General features: G+C 37.3%; 1 protein-coding gene across 3 annotated transcripts; it reads left to right on the forward strand.

Annotated features, from left to right (window-relative positions):
- Positions 1-100: 100 nt before the first annotated feature.
- Positions 101-6148, forward strand: CDKN2C (cyclin dependent kinase inhibitor 2C). Of its 3 annotated transcripts, none has more exons than XM_007077226.3 (3): positions 101-1365; positions 1819-1958; positions 5399-6148. In XM_007077226.3, exons 2-3 carry the CDS (start codon positions 1830-1832, stop codon positions 5774-5776), a joined length of 507 nt encoding a protein of 168 aa, XP_007077288.1. In that variant the 5' UTR covers positions 101-1365; positions 1819-1829; the 3' UTR covers positions 5777-6148. The 3 variants fall into 3 exon arrangements, 2 of the variants coding, with proteins under 2 accessions (XP_007077288.1, XP_007077289.1); XM_007077227.3 differs by having other exon boundaries at positions 101-1361; XR_006221071.1 differs by lacking the exon at positions 1819-1958 and having other exon boundaries at positions 101-1361; positions 5399-5451.
- Positions 6149-26008: the final 19860 nt, after the last annotated feature.

Raw genomic sequence — 26008 nt, forward strand, 5'->3', positions numbered from 1 at the left:
TGGGAGGGAGGTGGGGAGCAAGGAGGCTGGAGGAAGGGCGCGGGTTGGGGGCGGAGCCAGGCGAGCTGCTAGCTCTAGCGCCTCCTGGGCAGTGGGCGGGGAGTGGGCGGTGCCCGGCCTTCCCGCTCCCGCGGCGCTGCAACTCCGCGGAGCCTCCTTAAAACTCTGCCGTTAAAATGGGGGCGGGTTTTTCAACTCAAAAAGCGCTCAATTTTTTTCTTTTCAAAAAAAGCTGATGAGATCGGAAAAAAGAGAGAAGAAACCGGCACCGTCTCTGCAGCGGCAACAGAAGCAGCAATTGTTTGAGCGAAAAAAGAAGCCAGGGAGGGAGGAAAGGAAAAGAGCTGAAAAGGGGGACAACGCTCAAGTGTCTCTAGGGGTGAAGAGAGCAGGGACCGGCGATTTGGGGGGGACCAGCTACAAAAGAAACTGTCACTGGGAGCGCTGCGGCTCAGGAGGAAGCAGAGCTCCCCGGCTCGGCTCCAGGGCACAGCTAGCTGGCGGCTGCTGCCCTGTCGGCGGCACGGACTGGGGGCACAGGCCAGGGGACCGCGAGAGGTTGGCGAAGTGGCACCGGGTGTCGGAGCCGCTGGGCTCTCGCCGACACGGCGGCAAGACTGGCTGTCCTCTAGCACTGTGGCGACTCCCCATACTCAGACCTTGGCCTGCGCTTCTCTGGACGCTCCCAATCTCCGGAGACCCCCCCCAGAAAACTGGGAAAGGAAGAAGAAGACGACGGCGGCAGCTCAATGAGCCTCTACAGTGGGAAGTCTGAGCTGGTTCGGTCGTAGGCGGGAAGTTACCGGTGGGCTGCCCTGTGCAGTCGCGATGCTGCAGCGCGCTGCCCTAGCAGCCCGAGCCCCATAGAAGCTTCCCGCAACGCTAGCTCCCTTCCTCACGCTGCTGGGAGTCCCGGGACCTGGTGGGGCCGGCATGACCGACTTGCCCGGGGCCCGCCGCGCGCCCGGCCGCCTCCGGAGACGCGCTCCGAGCCTGGCTCCCACGGCCTCTGAGGCTCCGCGGGGCTGCGGCAGCTCGGCGGGCGGGCTACGAAGCATTCCCACACGGCGTTAGCTTGCAGTTCGGCGCGAACGCGAATAAGGGATCCTCCTGAGAAGCCGAGGCCACTGACGAGTCATTACGACCTGTAACTTGAGGGCCACGGAACTGCTACTCCCGTTTGCCTTTGGCGATCGTCTTTAACCCTCCGGAGCACGTCAGCATCCAGCCGCCGCGGCGCTCTCCCTGCAGAGGAGGACTCAGGACTACCCCTTGCGTGAGACGGATGGAGACCGAGCCCCTCCGAGGACTTGCCCCAGCGGTTCTGGCTTGCGCGGCTCAAGTCACCACCGTGAACAAGGGTGGGTTAGTGCCTTTTCTTTCCCCCGAAATGTCTTTTCTTCCGCGGTGTTTTTTGCCCTGATCTAGTCCCTTAAGTCTCCGCACACATTTCTCCCAGAGATCTGTAGTGTAGGTACGTGACAGATCTGCTTACATTTTACGTCCAGAGTAATTTGCCAGGAATATATGTGTGTCTATGTGTCTTTCTGTTGAGTCACCAGAATTCTTCACAGGGGTTAAGCTAAAAAGCAAGGAGCGGAGCCCCTCTCCAATGGTTCAGTTTTGCTGAATAATCACGTGTGAATCGAGGGGCGGGCTTTTGGCAGGCAGATCTTACTAGTATTTACTACCAAGCTCTACTCCAGATTAACCATCCCAGTCCTTCTGTCAGTCTCCGATGCCATCATGCAGCCTGGTTAGGAGCAAAGGAAACGGGAAAAAAGAAAAACAACTAATTCATCTTTTCCCGATCGTCAGGACCCTAAAGAATGGCCGAGCCTTGGGGGAACGAGTTGGCGTCCGCAGCTGCCAGGGGGGACCTAGAGCAACTTACTAGTTTGTTGCAAAATAATGTAAACGTCAATGCACAAAATGGATTTGGAAGGACTGCGCTGCAGGTTGGTATCAAGAGAGGTGGGGAAAACAGGTCAACAATGTTGCCTACGTGACCCGGGTTTCTGGAATAACGGCTTTAAAGCTTTCGGGGGTACAAAATTTCACTGTTTTTAAGCCTAGTTGGTTGCCATATTTTATATCTTTAAGTGGATCCAACTCTCCAAAATGACGTACTTTGAACGAACTCGTCAAATTCAATAACATCCTCGATATCAAGTGGGTTCTAGGTTTGGTCTTAATTTTTGGAATGTTTTTGTGACGGTAAGAATTTAAAAGGAGTCCCAGAAGCGCCGAGGTGTGTGTGTGTGTATGTGTGTGTGTGTGTGTGTGTGTGTGTGTGTGTAAGACAGCTCTGTAAACACACTATTATGATTATTATTTGAAGTAAATACACTGCTATTAGTGGTTTCCGTACTTTGCTCCAATAATTGACTTTAACGTTAATTTTCTTGACTACTGGTGAGGGTGTTTTTCCTTCAAATGCTTCAAGTTTTGACAAACGACCTTTCCTCGTTTGGACTAGGTGGCCTGGACACGGGGACAGGATGTACATTTCATAGTTAATGTAATACCATCCACCCATTCAGGATTAAGGAGGAATAAAAAGTTGAATTTTCTAATCAGAGCTCAGTTTGTAGTATTTTTGTCTCTGCGGTCATGCGGTGGTATGTTCTAATTTTCAGTTAATTAGATTACAAGCAAGAAATGAAATATGTCCAGCTACCAAGTATTGTACCTGATAATTTTTTCCTCCTATGGACGTTAGTTATCATGTAACTTAGTTGGAATGGTTAGAAACAGAAAAATGGCAAAGTAGTCTTAAATAGTTGCTTTATCAGACTTCTGATGGTACTCTTCTGAACTATGCTTGTTTGGAAATGCAACATTTGAAGCTGTTTTTGAAAATCCTTTGGGGAGAAGGTTTTAGAGTGCTTTGTTTTAGTTACAAGAATTAGAAATTTAAGTGGCAGGAGATACACTATTAACAGACGAAGTTCAGTCTGTACATTTTAAATCAGAATATACTGACCTTGCAAAAATGTCAGTATTAAAGAGGCTTATGCATAGATACTAAATTATTTATCTTGTTATTTCAGGTAGATTCTGTGAGATAAGGATTTTTTTTCTTTGTCCACCTAGTAGTTTTTAATAGGTTTGATGATGACGGCAATGCTACGAATTTAATATATTGAAAAGTTTCCTATTGAAAAATCCAAGATTTTATAAATCTCACAAGGAATGAGCAACTTAACCCATGTTCAGAATAAGATCTTACAGGACTTTTGACGAACAGGAAGGCTGAGAGATTAATACTGACAAAAAAAAAGTTTTGACATTTTTAATACAACTTTGCAATCTTGTTTATATTAAGTACACTTATCAAGATACTAACACCCACTTATTGTGGCTTAATCCTAGTACATATAATGAAACACACACAAACAGGAGTCTCAAGGTTTATTTTCAGTATGTATAATCCTGACTCTGAAGTTGTGTCATAACTCAAGAAAGAACTTTCTTTCAAAACAATTTCCAATGTTACTATTATTTTCTGTAAAAGATGGCAAATTTTCTTCTACAGTTATGTTCACTTAACTCCATTGCAAAAGCTTCCCCCCCCCCCCAAAGGGTGTAAGCTTTTCAATCAGGGTAATATCAAAGGCCTTAATCGCACATTTGCTTTACAAAGATCCAAGGTATCTGCCCTTATTCTTCCCAGTGCAGGTCCTTAAATGTGACTAAATCTTTAGAGGTAGTTGTGGCAAAAATTAGATTGTGCTAATATTTAACCGAAAGTATATTTTTTTGAAATTCTCAAAAAAAAATTATGTATAATTTTTACCATTACCCCAAAGGAAGGGCTAAGTCAGCAGGGTTTTATCAACAGGGAAGTTTAATATCTTGGCCATCTATATAGCTTGCATTTATAAAATATTATTCATTCTAAATATATTTTATTACTTAATTTGTAATTATTTTTCAAACACACAATTTAAAGAGGTGGATCATCTTTGTATGTATCTCCCAGTGTATTATATTTAATTTCACAAACATTTCAGTGTCTACTATGTAATCTATTTATTATAAATTAGATTATTATGAATATACCTAAATATAAATGAAACCAGTTAAAATGCTGAACTATTTTCTGGCATGTTAATGAGACTACACTTTTTTTCACAACTAAATTATATGTGTTGTATAATTGCATGCTGCTCTACAAGACATTTTATAATTATGAGAGCCTAACAGAGATCCCTATTAGGGTGAAATGTATTCAACAACAGTAGATAAGTCTTTATCATGTGAATTATTTGTATGTTGATAGCAAATTTTAATACCACATTCTGACTTTTAAAATGTTGGCAGTTTACAAATAGCTAGTCCTAAATATCTGATAATCACTGCAAAAGGAAATGAGGTGGCATCACCAGTTGATTATTAAATGCATCCAAACCCAAGACAAAATTGTCTGTCCCAAAATACACATTAAATATCTTATTTTCTCCTTTCTTGCTCACTTGAAAATCACTAGTCAGAACTTTAAGAAAAAGTAAGTAATATAGTAGGATGACCGTTTTATTCTTTTTAAGAACAGTTGTCATATAGTCATCTCCTATCTAATGCATGGTGTATCATGAACTTAGTTTTAGATAAATCAGCATCACAAGCAATGTAGAAAACCGTTGCTTATTTAACACCTTAATAATCAGGAACATTTGAAAATTTTGAGTGAAGGATTCTAAGCACTGAATACACCTACTAGCCAATATGAAATAACTTGCAAAGAAAAAAAATTTAAAAAAAACACTCGGAAATTTGAGCTATATCTATTTGGAGAGAACTTGTGAAAATTAATAATTTAAGAAAATATCAGATCTGGTATTTTAATAGATCATTTTTATACTGGGTTATAGAGTCTAGTGTGTAGAAACACTTCTGTGGGGATTTTAAGAATCTCACTCTCATTTCTTTTGGGTAGCTATTTAGAAAATAAATTTTACCTACATTTGATTTTTCATAACTAATACCCCAGGTTTTGTATTTTATGAGCATAAGCAAGCAAACAGAAGACTCCCAAATTCCATTTCTTTTCTTTTCATAAATTCATGGAATTACACAGTTCTTTATGGGAGATAGAAAACTGAGTTGTGGGTGAATTTTACACAAGATGGACTGGTTCTATTTTATTGATCAATTTATCCTATTTTTGGACCTGTTTAAGATATTACATCATAGAAGCCCAATTTTTAGAAGCCCTCTTTTACCTACTAGTACCTTCTTTCCTGAAATTGAGTCCTTCAAACCCCATCATGTGGGTCTTCCCCAAGCACTCTTTCACCTAAAATAAATACTTACATAAATAGAAAGAAAGATGGCTATTTTAAAATATTCCTGTAGGAGCACTTGAAGGATTCTCCCATTTTCTCTTCTCTCCTAGGTTATGAAACTTGGAAATCCCGAGATTGCCAGGAGACTACTACTTAGAGGTGCTAATCCCGATTTGAAAGACCGAACTGGTTTCGCTGTCATTCACGATGCAGCCAGAGCAGGTTTCCTGGACACTTTACAGACTTTGCTGGAGTTTCAAGCTGATGTTAACATCGAGGATAATGAAGGGAACCTGCCCTTGCACTTGGCTGCCAAAGAAGGCCACCTCCCTGTGGTGGAGTTCCTTGTGAAGCACACAGCCACCAAAGTGGGGCATCGGAACCATAAGGGGGACACCGCCTGTGACTTGGCCAGGCTCTACCGGAGGAACGAGGTCGTTAGCCTGATGGAGGGAAACCAGGCAGAGGGAGCTTCGAATTTGCAATGAATATGGGGAGGGCTCTCCCACAGTGCCTTCTATTTTGTCAGTTAACTGGTTGGCTGTCCTATTTTACTATCACTTGTTAAAATTCAGTTTTGTTATACTTTAAGCAACTAGTTAAATCTTCTCAAACTGCTAAGTGGAAATCTTATTACAGGTTTATGAATATATTTAAGCAACATCTTTTTCACCTGCAAAATCCTGAGTTCTAACATGTAATTGCAAATAGCTTTGGTTTTCTCCTGAATATGTTATCTTTCCTTGACTTTTTCCTTGCTTCTCCCTTTGCCAGTCTCAAAACCCAACTTAAGAGACTTTGTTTTTAAAATGGTTTGTCCTGACTCTTCTTTTGCCTAATTAAACACTTTTTCAAAACAGGACAATGTTTTTCTGTTATTTCCTCTATTACTCCCACACAGTTTGCCACTCGCTAAGGAGAAGTGTACTGAAAGATCACGATGCATTAAATCTTGACATTGGAGAAAATAGACCAATTGAAAAACTAGACGTATTCCATTGATGATTCAGTTATTCTTTTCTTTCTTTCTTCATGCCTCCCCTCCAAAGATATTACTTGGTGACTAGTATTTCTGCTATACAACAAAATAAGGACAACATTTTTTGAAGACCATACCTGAAGTTATTTCATTATGAATTTATCCTAATGTTCAATCTTCCTCTTTTCTCAGAGTCAAGTTAAATAGTTGAAAAACAGGTTTCAGAGGTAGCGATCTGAAAACAAATATATGTTAACTTTAAAAGTCTTTTTTAAAAGAAAATGCCACCCTGAAAGTGCTTTCCACTAGTTTGATTTTTTTAAATCATGAAGTCAAACAATTGGCTAAATAATATACTTCTCAAAATTTATACTATAAGTATACTGTCAAGCTTTTTCTCCCTGAATGTCAGAAATGTAAAATTACAAAATGTGAAGTCCTAAAATATAATGCAAATACAAATTTTTAGGGGATAAAAAATACAACAAGAAAAAAATATATAAATTATGTAAGGGTCATAACTAATTATGTATACATGTAAGGGTCTTAACTGCAGTATAATAAACATAGAAACTTTTACAATAAGTAAATAGGCCACTTCTATATATGGTACTTGATTCCCACAAAATTTTTTAGTAAAGGCTCATAAAATCTTTTTAAGAATACATCTAGCTAAAAATTAAAAATTTTGAATGAAATAGAAATATAAAATTTCAAAGATAATTGTTCAGTATCTACTACTTACTCTAATTTTAATTAAAGATTTCGCCAAAGGATTTCAATGCAGTTACCATTTATAAATTTATAAATACATTATTCATCATCTCCAACATGAACAAAGATGTTTTATGTGAAAGCTCCCCCCTCTGCTTTATAAGCTCCCTGCCCTAGCTCCAAAAAGAACAAAATGCTTCAAGGTTTATTGAAGGACATGTTTCTGATGCCTGCCCTAACAAGGATTGGAATAGTCGCAGGCAAGTGGTTTTCAATAATTTATTTTCTATGATATAAAAGAATATAGGAGAAAATGTTTAATCCCTTTAGCACTGAAGTTCACCTTCCTTAAGTGCAGTAAGACTTCAACTTCTGCCCCGTCTAACCACAAATTACTGAATGAATATATTTTTGACACCAACATGATATTAAACTTCAAACACTTATTTTAAAGTTTTTTTTAAGTAGAAATTGAGATGTTTTGAAGAAAAAAGTGTTGTGTTTTGGATTTTAAAACCAGAATCAGCATACAAAATACACTGCTTGGGAAAGCTGAATACTTTCAAAACAAAAGGCTATTCCTAAAAAAAATAAAAACACTTCTTATAAGTTTCAACTGTAAAGATGGACGTTTCTGAATTTAAAGTGGAGTTTCATAAACTTGCAAGACCCAGCATTAAAATTGCTCTTTAGAAATTTCAAATATAAAGGCATAGGGTGTCTATTAAGCTAAACAGAAGTACTTCTACAGTTGCTTTGTTCTTAGGTGGTTGGAGCACAGTAAGGGGAGCGGGAGCGTCCTCTCTCTCTTCATTAGCCTAAATTTACTAAGCATTAAAACATCACCATATCTCTCTGGCTCTTCGCAGGAAATAGCTTTACTAATCTAAGTATTTTAGAAATGAGTTTTGTGGTCCTCTCTAGGAAATATGAAAAACCATTATTCAATCTCTCAAAAACCTCGACAATAGTCAGCAAGACTTTGGACATGCGAATTGTATAGGATGGGAAGAAAAGGTGCTGCGGAGTTTAATGGGACCTAATTTACATCAAACTGAGGTGGAGAAGGGTCTGAACTTAATTCATATGCGGAGTGGAGAGAGAAGCGCAAGTTGATAGGATGATCAGACCCCCAAGAGACAACGCAATATAAAGGATGGAGGGTACTTCAGCAGGGATGCGCCCTCAGATTCAGTTCTTCACTGTGCCCGCATCCACTTTTGGAAACTTGGGCTCAGCCTTTGCTCAGAAAAGCTGAATTCAGGCTTACACCTGGGAGAAGAGGGGACACTAGCCAGATCTCAGGCCACGTTCTAGTCCTTGAGCCACTGAGCAAACTGCATTTTGCCATATTTCGGTAGAGAATCAATACTTTTCTGATCAACATTGCACATTTCACAATGGTGTGATGAGCTCCTCCTGCACACGCATTACACTGGTTGACTAATAATAGACAAAAGTATTCCATCCCGGGAAAACAATTCAATTGGTAATATTACAACATTTCCTATCCTGTTGATCAAACGAACGCTGTGGAATCCGTAGCCCAGGACTGGTTTCGAAATCTCAGTTCCCAAAAAGGTGCTTTCGGCTTTTGCCGGGGGCAGAAGTAAGAGTCCAGAAGCGCTGGAAGATCAGTGTTGGAGAGAGAAAGGGTCGTACTCTCAGCCTTCCACACTGCCCTAAGCTACCTTCATCAAAAGGCTCCGGGGGGTGGGAGGGTCGGGGGGGGGGGTAAAGCTCCGGTCTTGCTATCTCGAGACTGTTTTGATTTTACACGGCAGATCCCCCCGCCCCACCCGCCAAAAAAAAAAAAAAAAAGCAGATCCACGGAGGGTCCTACTGAGAGGCAGGAGACAATCTTCCAGCCTGAGACCCAGGGTAAAGCTATGCCCATTGCCAACCTAACCCAAGCCGTCTATGCAGTGGCTGCGAAGACATCCTTTCTGTCCTTTACAAACTCTCCAGACTCCAAACGGCAGCTCCCGGCTCCCCAGTGAGGAAGCTGGAGCCCAGAGCTCCCTCAGGGCGCGCAGAAAAGCCCGGCGTGGGGGTGGGGGAGTTTCAAAACCGTTAGCTGGCGTTGTTTTTTTTTTTTTTTCCCCTCCCTCGCTAAGGTTTCTTTTCTTTTCTCTTCCTGTCCAAATATTTCAAATTTCCGCGCCTTAAATAACAGTCTCCTTTTATTTAGTTAGTTTCCTCGGCAGGTTTGGCCGCCCTCTTGTCTCTGCCCCCCAGCGGGCCCGGGGCGTCTCAGGCGCCTCGGTGCTGCCTCAACCCCCTGCGCGCTGCCCCCGGCCCAGGCTGCGTGGCCCAGAGCGCGCCCGCCGGAGCCACAGCCCCCTCTTGCCGCGACCTCGTTTGACCCGGCTCTTTGGGCACCCACAGCCAACTAAGGCCGCCCCCCACCCGGACGCCTGTCTACCTCCCAGCTCGACTTCCCTCCCCGGACTTTGGAGCCTTTTCTGCTTCGGGATTTGGATCCCGGTCGCCCTGGAGCGGCGGAAGGGCCGCAGGAATAGGAAAGCAGCGGAGGAGGCCAGTGGCCGGAGCCTGCCCCAGCCCCCACCCCGCGGGTAACCTTGGAGGCGCCCTCGGAGTGAGTGTGTGCGTTGCTGCGCCAGCCGGCTGGGGCGAGCGGGCGCACCGCGCAGCGGGCTGGAGGCGGGAGCTGGGGGAGGGGAGGGGGAGCGGGCTCCGGCGCCTGCCGGCCGCTGCCACAGCGCCCCGGGAGCTGCGGGCTACCGGGACGGCTAGGGTCCCCGGCCCTGGCCTTCAGGCAGCGGTCCCCGCGGAGGAGGCGGCCATCCCACTGGATGGTTCCAGCGACCTATGCCTGAGGACTGGGGCCGGAGGGCGACGTGGGAGCAGGGGCAAGCTGGCCGGTGAGTGCCTAGCTCTCCGCAGAGGTGAGCTGGCAGCGGGACGCGGCGCGGCGGCTGGAGCAGCTCCACGCCCAATGCCAATGCCAGCACTCCCTCCTCCCCCCGTGACAGCTGAGGACAGCCGGGCTCAGAGCCTCGCGTCCAACTGCGAGGAGGCAAATGCACCTCAGGCTTCTCAGCCCCTTAGACTATTCGGGAAGTTGCCCTATGGTGTTACCTTCCCCCTATAAACTGCTAGTAGTCCGGGACTGAAAATGCACTTTCAATTGGAAAGACCCTCGGCGTGAAATACAAAGATTGCAGGCCCGCCGGCCCTTTGGGTGGGACCGCGGCGTGCAGAAGCACCTAGAAGGGGTCTTCTTGTTTTGTTTTGCTTTGTTTTTACCCGGAATAGATAAAAAAAATCGATTATGGATCTTCAGCGGTGTCTCAAAAGAATAAAAACTCTCCAGATCTGGATATTGACTTGGTAAATTAAGGTTCCAGTGAAATGTTTTGCCATCTGCTCATAGAAACATTGTGCAAGCTTCAGGTGTTAGGATGTGGGTTTGAAATTTTCTGTACTGTCTTTAATTCTCAAAGACATTAAGTAACAGGACGGTAACACACCGGCAAGTGAGCAAAGGTTATCCTTGCCACCACAACACCTGCAAAAGCACAAGTGGAAACTCATATTTTGCTTCCTGAGTTCTAAAATGGCTTCTGAACGGTCCAGAGGTACCAGCACATACAAGGAGGGGGACGGGGTGGCGGGGGGGACGAGAAAAGGGTTTGTACACTAAAAAAAAAAAAAAAAACTGCACAGACATTATTACCCTTCAATTAATCCACCTCACCTCTCTTTCTCCCAGCCCCCATCCTCTTTGGTCAAGGGACAATTTTAGTGTAGGCCTATTCTATAATTCTATATACAGCCTTTTTCTCTGCTCTCAGCCTCCCCCCTCCACACAAAAGTCGGCCAAAAACCTCAGCTCTTTTGCGGAGGAAGTAAAAAAACCACCAATCCTTATCCAAACTACCCGTTATTTCTTTTGAGTACTAAGAAGAAATCCTACATATAACCAATACTATGAAAGAAGAAATAATTTACTAGGACCTTAAACGCACTTAATTGGTATAAAGTGATATTAATGGTCTTCACATAAAATAATGAGACAGTTTCTGCACTTGATAAGTGAAAAGCTTAAAAAAATCTCCACCAACATGTTTGGAGACGTAAGCTTCTGCTCTTCTTTATATTTAATCATTACAGTAGTTACTTAGAAAAAAATAGATCCTTTATCTTGACCATATAAAGCAGTATCATGCTGACTAATTTTATTTTATATGCCTTAGTTTCTCAGATTAGTTATATACAGTGAAAGTTCACATATAAAGCAAAACTGACATCTTTTAATGCTAAATTTTTAACTTGGAAATGCAACTAAATTATCACAATCACATTAAAATACACTCTTCTCCCCTATTTCTTCTAAGTGTGCAATGTGCACAACTTGCTGGTGAAGAAGTCTGACCTGACTTTAAAATCTATACCTTGGAAACATGATTTCCTAAAATAAAAAATAACTCACTGGTCTTTAAAAATAACTATTCAATAATTTAGCTATTCTGTGCACAGCTAATGTAACAGCATCTCCTTGTCTTACATTTTGGAACTATTGTAAAAGCCATTATGGCCCAAATAATTCTTGTTCCATAGTTTTCTCCTTCAGATATTTTTACTAAAAAGTGTCCTCAATGATGCAGCAGCATTCTGATGTCCATTCTGCTAACCAAAAACCTCAGACCAAACCTATACAGACCATTTTAAAAGGAACGTGCATTTCTTCTTATGTCAAAGTTTAGAACAGATATGAATGAATGTTAACATTTGAAAATCCTAGAATAACTAATTTGCAAATCCATCACCATAGTGTGGTGATGATTCAAGATGAAATTTTTAAAACTTCATTTATTAGAAGAATAAGTGGGATCAAATTATTAAATTAAGCAGCATTTGATGATGATTAATAGTACAGTATCCCCTATCTCAGTATTCAAATAAGCAATAATGTGTATTCTGGTATGATTTTTAACTGTGAAGAAAATAATATATAATAATCATTAGATATAGAAGTAATTGATTGCTCCAAAGTCTCTTTTCCATCATCACCTATTTTTTGGCTGCCCCCCCTTTTTTTCTTTTTTTTTTACTTTTTGTATTTTTGTGCCTCCACATTTTAGGTGATGAACAACAGTAGCATGTAGAAAGAGGTTTCCAGTTCTCCTTTATTCCTGTTTCCTCAGCCATCTATTCCTCTACTCATAAACATTACTTCAACTTTAAAAATCATATATTGTGGTACTAAAAAGTAACTCTTATTCCCATTAATTTAAGTTAATCATAGGCCTATCAATCTGTATTTTATTTAAAATAAAGTTAGCAAAAAAAAGTGTGGACATTAGGTTGTAGCAAGTGTATATTTATGTTTTGAATGTAAATTTGCTGGAATCTTAAAACCTATTTAATATTTTGACACATGCTAAGACTTTTAGTGTAGGATCAAGATCTAAAAAACTTGAAGTTCTAGTCTTCAAAAAATAATTTAATATATTTTAATTTGCCGTATTAAGATAAGGCCAATTGTTTTAACTAATAAAAAGTTAAAATGTTGATACAGAAAAATATGAAGGGAGGACTATGATATCAAATCTAATGCAATGACCTTTTAAAATAAATTATTCTTACTGGTAAATTGTACATTTTATTTATCGTGATTATTATTTTACAGTTAAATTTTGCACTTGGCACATGGATCAGAGTTTTCTATGTTTATCTAAAAGCATGTAGTTGTTCTCATGCAGGTATTCAAAATTACACTTCGTGGCCCTGTCCTATATTGGTATTTTTATGTACATGTGTGCATGTTTAGGTATTTTTTACTGAAGTTCACTACTGAGCAAGTAGATATTTTGAACAAATACCATCAATTCACTTCATATTACTATTTTTAAGATGTAAAATCATGATCTGCTATGGAAATGTAAGCTGATAATTTTTTAGATATAGGTGAGATCATTTTCATTAATGATCCAGATGATATAAATTAAAATCTGAGAACTGAAAACACTGATGCAGGTCCTAGTTCTACCTAACTTACTGTTTCAAATTCTTGTCATGAGGCAAATACACATGTATGAAAGGAACTTAACATCCACAATCAATATAATTAAATTTGAAATAATAGAAATACAATTGTGACAAGAGGAAGAACGGACATTTAAAATGTTTTAGATGGCTATGGTTGTAGGTTAATTTAATTTCAATTATATGATGGGCAATTTGCTAAATAATCCAAAAGCAAGGATAAAACAAGACCAGAAAAAGATGTATCTGCCCAGGAATTCAAAAGCAGGGCAAACAAGACCAAAAAAAATTTTTTTTCATTATACCACCATAGGAAACAGAAACAAGTGGTATGAATAATTTTACAGTTTCTAGTAAGTTTTCTATCATCTCACTTGGATAATGCTTTTAAAACATATTAGCTAGAAGTTACCACTTGCTATTTATGGTTGTATTTTAGAATTATATATATATATATATATTACGTTTTACTTAAATATGACAGACACATATTCTGTTCCAAAAGAGCAAGTTCAGCACCATTCTAAAAGGGCAAGTGGATGTAGTTGGACATCTGGACTAGACGAAGGGACTGTTTAATGTGAAGCCCGAGTAGAGCCACATGCAAGAGAGCATTGAATTGACTGAATGCTGCCTAATTTGCTTAAGAGTAATCAAAATGGCTCTGAGCTGGGTTACATTGTCTATAGTTGCTTAAATACACAATATACCTATTGGGAAAGCAAGTAACTTTATATAAAGCACTTAAAGGAAGGAATATATAGATTTTGCATCCAGAAGGACATCACAGACGTCACAGGGAAGATATTAATGTAGCAACATAAAATAAAACTGTACATAGTAATATCAGCTAGAGATAAATGATTGGTTTCAGTTTCTTAAAAAAGGCTTATCTTTTAAAGATTTAAAATGTTCTTCAAACATATAACTACTATCTATAAAATACACAACACAAGCTTATTGATATTCTAATTTTTTAAATTTCCACAAAAAAGGACTCCGAAGTACCTTTGAGTTCATCAGATCCTATTGAAATATCATGCACTATCCCTAAGATCAGGAAGTAAATTTTGTGGCTTATCAATGTAAAATAGTTTTAAATAACAGTACTTTCTAAGGAAAATGTTGTCCTGAGTTGTTAGGATGATATGGGAATTTTTAGTAGCACATTTTGTCTTATACAAAAAAAACCCCATATTATACTTACGATCAATGTAAGATTAATTTGACATTTCTAGAACAAAGTAATATTTTATATCATTGTTTTAAGTTTAAATATGTAGAACTTAAACAGTAGGACTCTGTATGGCCATTGTGAGATTTTTTTATTCAGCAACAGAATAAAGAGAAATCAGATCAAAATATAAAATTCAGACATAAAATTCAAGTTACAGAACAACATGATATTAAACCAACTAAGACAGAAATTGTCTCATGTGATAATCTTCTGTTAATTTGGAGAAAGGAATGTAAAAAACATTTAAATCCCTTTTCATTAGATTAAAAGATTGCTGCCTTCTTACCCAATATTGTAGGGACTAAAATCCTAAATATTTATAAAAGAAATATGAGCATCCTAAAAAACAAATGCCTCTCTGCTTAGGAAGTGTAATAGTAATTGATCTGAGAGTGTTCTCTGAAGTTATTTTAATGTAGTAATGAATATATTAGCATATAAAAGTACTGAATTATATTGAATTTTGTCATTTAGTAAGCTATTGTATGTATACAAAGAAAATAGGAGATAGTTTAATAAATGTCTTTTCTTTTTGGAACTTCTTAATTTATACATATACTAATTCAATTTACATTTCAGTAAAAGGAGAGAGAGAAGGAACAAAATCAAGCAAGATAATAAATCAATATTTATTATTTGTATCTGTATTACCTAATTTAATATTCATAACCCTCCTCATAGATTGGGCTTTATTCTCACATTTTACAAATTAGGAAACTCAGATTTAGTGATGCTGAGTAACTTGCCCATAATCATAGGCTAGTAATTTATAGCATAATGATACATAACTTCATTATGGACAGATGAAAGATCTTTCAGGAGAATTACCACATATCAGTCGATTCAACAACCACATCTTAAGTACTCATCATTATAGTCATTTAATAGATTTACGACCTTGGGACTAATTATATCAGAGGCTTCTCACATCTGTAAAATGGGGTAATAATACCTAATTTGCCATGTTATTGTAAATAATAAATGGAATGTGTGTAAATCTCCTGGTACTCAGTAAGCCTTTAATAAATGGCAATTATCATTATGAGGAATACAAAGCAACAGAAAATTGACCTTGGGGGAGTTAAAAGCTATTTGGGTACATAAAGTTTACATATGGCATACATGTAACAACTGGAAAGTAAACAAGGTCTAAGTAAGTGCATGGGAGTATGTGGTGTAGATTTCACACACAAAAAGCAGTTTTATTAGGGAAAATCTTATTAGAAGACTTATGATATAGATTTAAATATCCTATAGTGGGCAACTTCCCTTATTGAGAAGAAAAAGGGAAAGCCACCTAAAAATAATTGACTGTTGTCCCGTTTTGCACTCTCTGAGGGTGTCTACATCTAACAAATACATCAGGTGAATAACAGAAAGCAACTGCAAAGACATAAAATGTATTATTAAAAGCATAAATAAGTAGGTATTTTGAAAGGTATCTTTCATTACTTTGGACTAAGTGACTATGATACTCTGATTCAAATGGGAATAGAAAAATACCTAGGAGTTTCATGATCATTATATAATAAGTGGTCAGTGTAGGCTAGTGAGTGAATGGTTTTAGAACCAAATAAACTTTATTTATAACTCTGGTACATGATATGTATCTCATCGTGGAATAGGCAGTGATCCTTTCTGATTCTCACATCCACATTTGTAAAATGGTATAATTTTATTTACATTACAGTGTTGTAACAATTAAGAATAATATTTATTAATAAGTCATTTTGTAGTCTAATATAGGAAACTTTCTTTGACATAAACCAGCAGACTTCCTGAGACTTATATTTAGTTATATTAATCAAAATGAAAAGAAAATCCCTCTTAGGTGACCATAACCTCAAATATCGCAGGTATTTGTGGACTAAGAATAAAAACTTTGAATTAAGACTTAAAGTCCTTGTTCCAAGCAACTATACACATCTATGCCTGTGATCAATATGCACATATGTTCCGTTTAATAACCAGTTATTTTTTTATTTTTTTATGTAAGTAATCTCTGCCCGCAAAGTGGGACTTGAACTCATGACCCCAAGACCAAGTCGCATGCTCTTCAGACTGAGCCAGCCAGGCACCCCAGTAACCACTTATTAAATACCTATTATATGTGAGCTATTTTTCTATATGCTGAGTATACAAAGGTGAGTAGCAATTTAGTGAGAAAAACAAATACCATATACAGAGTATAATAGGATATTAGGCATAATGAAATCTAAAAGAAATAATAAATTAAACTTGGAAAGTAATAAAGTACCTGAGAGAAACCAAACTCCATTTTCAGAAAGTTAGTCTAGAAGAGTCAAGTAGACTTTCATTTCCAACAAAATGAAGACTAGATTTTCTAAAAATAAAGATCCCAAAACAAAACAAATAAATTGCCGGATAAAATATTTTTTAAAACATATTTTGGAATGCAGAGTGCACTGGCAAGAAAGTAAGGGAAATCTACAGAGACAAAAAATGAGGGAAAGTGAGTCCTGATGCCAGCTGCTCTGGGGGGCATTCACTAATCTCTAATAGTTAGTTTCCTGAGGCTGCCATAACAAAGTACCACTAACTGGGTGGCTAAAACAACAGAAATATATTGTCTCATATTTCTAAAGGTTATAAGTCTAAAATCACGTTGATTCCTTCTGGGGGCTGAAGAAGAATCTTTTCTATTCCTTTCTCCTAGCTTCTGGGAACTTCAGGCATTTCTTGACTCATAGATGGTGTTCTCCCTGGGTCTGGCACTGTTGTCCTTCTATGTGTGTCCAATTTCCCCCTATTTATAAGAACACCAGTCGTGATCAATTAGGGTCCACCCTAATAATCTCATCTTGATCATCTGCTCAGACTATTGCCAAATAAGATAATATTCACAGGTGCTGGGGGTTAGAACTTAAGTATCTTTTGGGAGAGACCCATTCAGCCCATAACACCTGGTAACCTAAAGTTTTGATTTTAAAGAGGCTCAAGGAGAGGATAAAATACAATGGTTAGGGCAATCATGAAATAGGAAGACTGACAGAAAGCCCCTTTATAAAGCTAGAACCCCCACCCCAAATGATAATATGCTTATGCTCAAGGAAAAGTTAAACTGTCTATACAAATATTTTGCCCATTTTTATTGTTTCTTGTTTATTTTCTTATTGAGTTTTGAGAGTCCTTTGTGTATTCTGGATACAAGATCTTTATCAGTATGTGTTTGTAAATATTGTCTCAGTCTGTGGTTTGTCTTTTCATTTAATCTTGTCTTTTGAAGAGAAGATTTAATTTACTGAAGTACAATTTATCATTTTTAAAATTTTCTGGTTCATGCTTTGTGTGATCCAAGAAATCTTTGCCTAAGCCAGGGGAAAAAGTTTTTCTCCTAGAAACTTCATAGTTTTATAATTTAATTTTAGATCTATGATACATTTCAAATAATTTTTTATATATAGTGTGGGGTAAGGGTTGAAGGGTTTTTTTCATTGCATATGTGTACCTATGTTGCATAGGTACCTATGTTGTTCTAGGATCATTTATTGAAAACACTATCCTTAACCATTGAATTATCTTGACATCTTTGTGGAAAAATCAATTGACCACATATATGTAGGTTTAATTATGACTTTCTGTACCATTGATCTACATGTATATCATTATGCAGATGTAACACTGTCTTGATTGCCATACCTTTATAATAAATCTTGAAATCGAGTAGCCTTGAAATCAATCCAACTGTATTTATTTAAATTTAATTTTGATATTCCAGGTCCTTTGATTTCTGTATACATTTTCAGATTTTAGAATTAGCATGTAATATCCTCAAAAAATGGCTGAAATTATGTTGAATGTATAAATCAATTTGGGGAGAACTGACATGTCAACAACTTTGAGTCTTTTAACCATGAATGTCTCTCTACTTATTCAGGTTTAAAATTTTCTTTTTCTTTCATTAATATTTTGCCACTTTCAATATACAGATCTTGCATAAAATCTGTCAAACTTGCTCCTAAACATTTCATATTTTAAGCTATTTTCATTTTAATTTGCAGTTCATTGCCAGTATACAGAAATACAGTGACTTTTAAAATTCGAGTATAGTTAACATACAGTGTTACTTTCCTTACAGGTATACAATACAGTGATTCAACAATTCTGTACACCACCCAGTGCTCATCATGACAAGTACACTCCTTAATTGCCATCACCTATTTCACCATACCCCACCCACCTCCACTGGATAACCATCAATTTCTCTATAGTTTAAAGAGTCTCTTTCTTGGTTTGTCTCTTTCCTTTTTTTTTTTTTTTTTTTTTTTTTTTTTGCTTTGTTCATTTGTTTTATATCTTAAATTCCACATATGAGTGAAACCTTATGGTGTTTGTCTTTCTCTGACTGACTTATTTCACTTGGCATTATACTCTCAAGCTCCATTCATGTTATTGCAAATGGCAAGATTGCATTCTTTTTTATGGCTGAATAATATTCCATTGTCTATTATACCACATCTTCTTTATCCATTCATCCATGGATGGACACTTGGGCTGCTTCTATAATTTGCCTATTGTAAATAATGCTGCTATAAACATAGCGGTGAATGTATCCCTTTGAATTAGTATTTTTTATTCTTTGGGTAAATACCCAGTGGTACAATTACTGGATTGTAGGGATAAATATAGTGACTTTTAATTTTTTTTAATGTTTATTTATTTTTGAGACAGAGACAGAGTGTGAGCAGGGGCAGGGCAGAGAGAGAGGGAGACACAGAATCCAAAACAGGCTCCAGGCTCTGAGCTGTCAGCACAGAGCCTGATGTGGGGCTCCAACCCACAAACTGTGAGATCATGACCTGAGCCAAAGTCAGACGCTTAACCAACTGAGCCAGCCACCCAGGCGCCCTGACAGTGACTTTTATATACGGGCCTTATATCCTGCAACCTTACTAAACTTACTAATTATTCTAGATTTGGTGTGGGTTTTTTTTGTTTTTTGTTTGTTTGTTTGTTTGGAGATTTTCATGGACAGCCATATTGTCTATAAGTAAAGACAGTTTTGTTTTTTTTTTTCTTTCCAATTTGTATGCCTTTTATTTCTTTTTCTTTCCTTACTGCACTGGCTATCACCTCCAATACAATGTTTAATAGAAGTGATAAGAGTGGACATCCTTGCTTTATTTCTGATATTAGGGGTAAAGCATTTAATCTTTCACCATGTTAGCTCTAGATTTTTCATAGATGCCCTTTATTAGGTTAAGGAAGTTTCTTTCTATTCCTAGTATGCTTACATTTTTTTATTTTAAAATCATAAATGGATGTGGAATTTCTTAATTTTTTTTCTGCTTCTATTGAGGTGATTATTTGTTGTCGTTTTTTTTAGCCTGTTAAGAGGGTTATGTTGATTTTCAAATATTGAATTACCTTTGTGTTCCCAGGAGAAACCTCACTTTGTTTTGATGTATCATACTTCTTACACATTGCTGGGTTTGATATGCTAATATGTTGTTAAAGATTTTTATGAGTATGTTCATGAGTGGTATTGATGTATAGCTTTCTTTCCTATTAATATCTTGCTATAGATGGAATATTTGTATCTCCTTAAAATTCTTATGTTGAAACCTAATGCTCAATGTGATGGAATGAGTAGATGTGGGAGCTACTTAGGTCATGAGGGTGGACCCCTCTTGAATGGGATTAGTGTTCTTATAAAAAAGATCCCACAGAGTTCCCTAGCCCCTTCCACCTGTGAACAAGAAAGCAGGCCTTTACCAGACACTGAATCTGTCAGAGCCTTGATCTTGGACTTCTCAGCTTCCAGAACTGTGAGAAGTAAATTTCTGTTGTTTATAAGTCACCCAGTATATGGTACTTTGTTAAAGCAGCCCAAATGGAATAAAACACATCTTTTTCTTGTTTTTTTGGTACTAGAGTAATGCTGACCTCATGAATTGGGAAGTGCTCTCTTTTCTTCTATTTTCAGAAAGAGTTTATATAGAATTGATGTTATAACTTCCTTTTTTAAAAATTTTTAATGTTTATTCATTTTTGAAAGACAGACAGAGCATGAGTGGGGGAGGGACAGACAGAATCCAAAGCAGACTCCAGGCTCTGAACTGTCAGCACAGAACCTGATGTGGAGCTCAAACTCATAGACCGAGATCATAACCTGAGTGAAGTCAGATGCTTAATCAACTGAGCCACTTGGGTGCCCCAATATTATGACTTCCTTAAGTGTTTGGTGGAATTCACCAGTGAAGCCCTCTGGAATTGGAGTCTTCTTCATGGCAAAGTTTTTATCTACACATTCAAATTTTAAAATATATATAGGGTTATTCAGGCAATCTATTTTATTTAGTAAACTTTGGTAGTTTGTGTCTTTCAAGGAATTTGTCCATTTTATTTTTATAGTCAAATTTTTTGAAAATAAGTTTGTCATAATGTTGCCTTATTTTTTAAATGTCTGTAGTATATGTAGTTATGTCTCCCTTACATTCTTAATATTGGCAATTAATATCTTCTCTCTCTCTCTCTTATTTATTTATTTTGATCAGTTGAATATATAAATTGTATTGAACTTTCCAAGGAACCATCTTTTGGCTTCACTGATTTTGTCTATTTTTTCTCTGTTTTCACTGGTTTCTGTTCTTACCTTTATTATTTCTTTCTGCTTGCTTGCTTTCAGTTTAATTAGCTCCTTTTTTTTCTTAAAGTGAAAGCTTAGATTACTGATTCAAGACATTTATTGTTTTCTGAAAGAAATAGTCCCTCAAATATTCCTGCATCCCACAAGTTTTGATATGTTATGTTTTCATTTTCAGTCAATTAAAAATATTTCTAACTTCCCTTGTTACTTCCTGGACTATTTCTGCTGTCTGTGGTCACAAAAATATACTTTGTATTATTTCAGTTGAGATCAAATACATAGGTCATATCAACAAATGTAAATGGATTTGATTCACCTATTAAAAGAAAAAGATTCACATTTCAGGAGAAAACAAAAGTCAACCTATGCTTTACTTAAGAGACATACCTAAAGTTAAGTGAACCACAAATCCAAAAAAAAAATGGAATAAACAAAGATATACCAGGTAAATACAAAAAATAAAAAAAGCAAGGCTTATGATCCCAATATCAGATAAGGTAGAATTCATGCCAAAAAAAGCATTAAGTGAAACAAAGAAGGATACTTTATATTACTAAAAATTACAATTCCTGGAAAGAGCCCAAATGTCCATTGATGGATGAATGGATAAAGAAGATGTGGTATATATATACAATGGAGTGTTACTCAGCAATCAAAAAGAATGAAATCTTGCCATTTGCAACTCCATGGATGGAACTGGAGGGTATTATGCTAGGTGAAATTAGTCAGAGAAAGACAAAAATCATATAACTTCACTTATATGAGGACTTTAAGAGACAAAACAGATGAACATAAGGGAAGGGAAGCAAAAATAATATAAAAACAGGGAGGGGGACAAAACAGAAGAGACTCATAAATATAGAGAACAAACTGAGGGTTGCTGGAGGGTTTGTGGAAGGGGGTGGGCTAAATGGGTAAGGGGCATTAAGGAATCTACTCCTGAAATCATTGTTGCACTATATGCTAACTAATTTGGATGTACATTTTAAAAAATAAAAAATAAAATTAAAAAAATTACAATTCACAATGATGATATAAAAGTTAGAATTATATGAACCAAATAACACAGCAACTTCATAAATAATACACCTTTCTGAATTAGTACCTATATGAGGCACAAGGAGAAGGGTGGCTGCTGGCTCAGTCAGTGGAGCATGCAACCCTGATCTTGGGGTCATGGGGAGTTCCAGCCCCATGTTGGGCCTAGAGCTTACTTAAAAAAAAAAAGAGAGAGGTATGAACATACAAATTGTATGAATGTATAATATGTGATTCTTAATGTATAATATGTGAATCTTAATTTTACTTTTTATTTTAAGAGTAACAGTTTTTTTAAAAATTTTCTCCCAGCTACAAATTAAAAAACTCTCTAGCAAATAACTCTTGGCTGAAAAGAGAAAAACAAATGAAAAGTGCAGAGAGAGAGGGGGCTCTCCTATTCCTTTCCATAAAAAGGAATGAAGTACTAATAAATGGTACCACATGGGTGAAAATTATACTAAGAGAAATAAGCCTGACACAAAAGACTACATATTGTATAATTCCATTTATATAAAATGTCCAGAATAGGCTGCAGAGACAGAAAGTAGATTAAGTGTTGCAAGGGGTTCCTGGAGGGTGGAAATAGGGAATGACTGCTAATGGGTACAAAGTTCCTTTTAGGGGTGATAAAAATGTTCTGGAACTAGAAAGTGGTGATCACTGCATGATTTTGTAAAGATACTAAAAAAAATCACTGAATTGTACACCTTATTGAAAGAGTAAATTTTGTAGTGTATAAATTATCTATCAGGTTTTTTTAAAGAGGAAGAGAGAGGCAAAAACAACAAAAGAACCCAGACTTGTGTCTATTGCCCTGCTCAATACAAAGATGATGACCTCTAAAAGTAGGACTTATTCTTTCTAGCATGTTACCTGGCATATGATTGACACCCAGTAAATAAGTGTTGATTGAAAAAGAAAAGTAGAGGGGCACATGGGTGGCTCAGTAGGTTAAGTATCCAACTCTTGATTTCAGTTCAGGTCAATATCTCATGGTTCGTAAGATCAAGTCTCTTGTCAGGCTCATGTGTACTCACAGCTCAGAGCTTGTTTGGGATTCTCCCTCCCTCTTTCTCTGCCCCTCTACTGCTCTCTCTCTCTCTCTCTCTCTCTCTCTCTCTCTGCCTCAAAATAAATAAATAAATATTTTGTTAAAATCTTAAAAAAAGAAAAGTAGAATGAATGATAGAGTTAAGAAATCCTATCTTGTAATTACCAGTGCAATACTTAGAAATTATTGTATGAAAGTTTGATAGGTAGGAAGATATTTACATGATCTCAAAGTATCAACCCTTAAGATTATTTAATCACAAAGGGAAAGGTATTGTTACAATGGAGAGATGTTTTGGACACTACTTTAATCAAGTTATCAAACTTAGCATGACCATAAGGGAATTAACTGACATTATGTACTTCCTGATGTGATACAGATGGGAGCACACAACACTATATATGAAATTTCTTACCAAGATTATTTAACCTGAATCTAATTTTGAAGAGGCAATCAGACAAAAATTGTGAGACATCTATGAGACAACTGTCTAGGTTGTTTAAAAATATGAGTATTAATCGGGGCACCTGGATGGCTCAGTTGGTTAAGCAACTGACTCTTGATTTCATTCAGCTCAGGTCATGATCTCACAGTTCATGAGATTGAGCCCCATGTTGGGCTCTGCACTCACAGGGTGGAGCCTGCTTGGAATTCTCTCTCTCTGCCTCTCTGCCCCTCTTCAGCTCACATGCGCTCTCTCCCTCAAAATAAATATCTAAAGAAAATCAATATTATCGAAGAAAAAAAAGCAGTGATATCTAATTGTGGCTTTAATTTGCATTTCCCTGATAACTAGTGATGGATTGTTTCTTGACCATCTGTATGTCTTCTTTGCAAAAATGTCTATTCAGGTCCTCTGTCCATTTTTAGTAGGATTGTTTGTTTTTTGGTGTTGAGTTGTATAATTCTTTATATATTTTGGATATTAACCGCATATCAGATATATCACTTGCATATATTTCCTCTCATTCAGTAGGCTGTCTTTTGGTCTTGCTGATTTGCTCTGCAGAGCTTTTTAATTGTTTATTATTTTTAAAAGTTAATTAATAAAATTTTTTTTGATAGAGCATGCAAGTGGAGGAGGGGCAGAGGGAGAGAGAGCGAGAAAGAGAGAGAATCTTAAGTGCAGAGAATCAGTGCAGAGCCCAAAACAGGGCTTGATTCCACAACTATGAGATCATGACCTGAGCTGAAATGAAGAGTCTGACGCTCAACTGACTGAGTCACCCAGGTACCCCAGAAGCTTTTTATTTTGGTTCCAATAGTTTTATTTTAATAAATATAATAACTTAATTTTGCTTTTTTTTTCCATAGCCAGAGGAGACATATCTAGAAAAATGTTTCTATGGCTGATGTCAAAGAAATTACTGCCTATGTTTTCTTCTAGGAGTTTTAGTTTTTTCAGGTTTCACATTTAGATATTTAATTCATTTTGAATTAATTTTTGGTCCAGTGGTCCAGTTTCATTCTTTTGCATGGAGCTGTCCTGTTTCCCCAATACCATTTGTTGAAGAGAGAATCTTTTCCCCATGGTATATCCTTGCCTCCTTTGTCATAGATTAATTGACCATAAAAGCATGAGTTTATTTCTGGACTCCATTCTGTTTCATTAATCTATGTGTCTGTTTTTGTGCCAGTACCATACTGTTTTGATTACTACAGCTTTTGGAACTCTTGTGCACTGTTGGTGGGAATACAAATTGCTACATCCACTGAAGGAAACAGTACAAAACAGTACAAAGTTTCCTCAGAAAGTTAAAAATTGAATTGCCATTTGATCCAGTAATTCCAACACTGGGTATTTACCCCAGAAAACCAAAACACTAATTTGAAAAGATGTATGCACCCCTATGTTTATTGCAGCGTTATTTACAATAGCCAAGATATGGAAGCAACACAAGTGACCATTGATAGATGAACTGATAAAGAAGATGTGGCATATTTATTCATATTATGAAATATTACTCAGCCATAAAAAAGGATGAAATCTTGTCATTTACAACAACGTGGATGGACCTAGAGGGCATAATGCTAAGTAAAATAAGTCAGACAAAGACAAATGCCATATGATTTCACTCATTTGTGTAAGTTAAGAAACAAAACAAATGAACAAAGGTAAAAAGAGTGAAACAAAAAAATAGACTCAAATATAGGGAACAAACAGGTGGTTGCCAGAGGGAAGGTGGGTGGGTGGATGGGTGAAATACGTGAATGGGATTAAGAGTACACTTATCATGATGAGCAATGAGTAATGTATAGAATTGTTGAATCACTATATTGTACATTTGAAATGAATAGAACACTGTATGTTAATTATACTGGAATTTAAAAAAATCATTACTAAAAAAAAAACTAAAGACAACCCAATTTAAAAATGAGTGTAAAATTTGAATAGATATTTCTCTAAAGGAGATATACTGATGGTTAATAAGCATATGAAAAGATGCTCAATATCATTAGCAAATCAAACCCAGGAGATACCACTGAGACCCAGTAGTATAGCTGTAATCTAAAAGACTATATATAGTAAGTGTTGACAAGGATGTGGAGAAATTGAAATCCTCATTCACTGCCAGTGAGAATATTAAATAGTAGAGCCACCTCAGAAAACAGTGTGGAATTCCTCAAATCGTTATACAAAGTTACCATATGGTCCAGAATTCTCAGTGTATATATCAAAGAAAAATGAAAACATATTCCATAAAAATTGCACACAAATGTTCATATTAGCATTATTCATAATAGCCAAAAAAAGTGAATACAACTCAAATTTCCATTAAATGATAAATGAATAAACAAAATGTGGTATATCCATACAATAAGCATGTTTTAAATTTTGATGAAGCCCAGGTGCCTTGTTAGTGCACTGAGTAGCACATCGGTCTCTTAAATTTTGATGAAGCCCATTTTGTCAGTCTTTCCTTCTGGGTTTTCTGGGTCTTGTCTGCAAAAACTCTGCCTAATTCCAGATCATGAAGATATTCTCTATTTTTTCTTCTAATAGCTTTAACTTTTATATTTAGATCTGTTACCCAACCTATCAGTTGTTGACAGATGGGTATTTAAGCCTCCAACT

The sequence above is a fragment of the Panthera tigris genome, chromosome C1 (genome assembly GCF_018350195.1).
Source record: "Panthera tigris isolate Pti1 chromosome C1, P.tigris_Pti1_mat1.1, whole genome shotgun sequence".
Taxonomy (NCBI): Eukaryota; Metazoa; Chordata; class Mammalia; order Carnivora; family Felidae; genus Panthera; species Panthera tigris.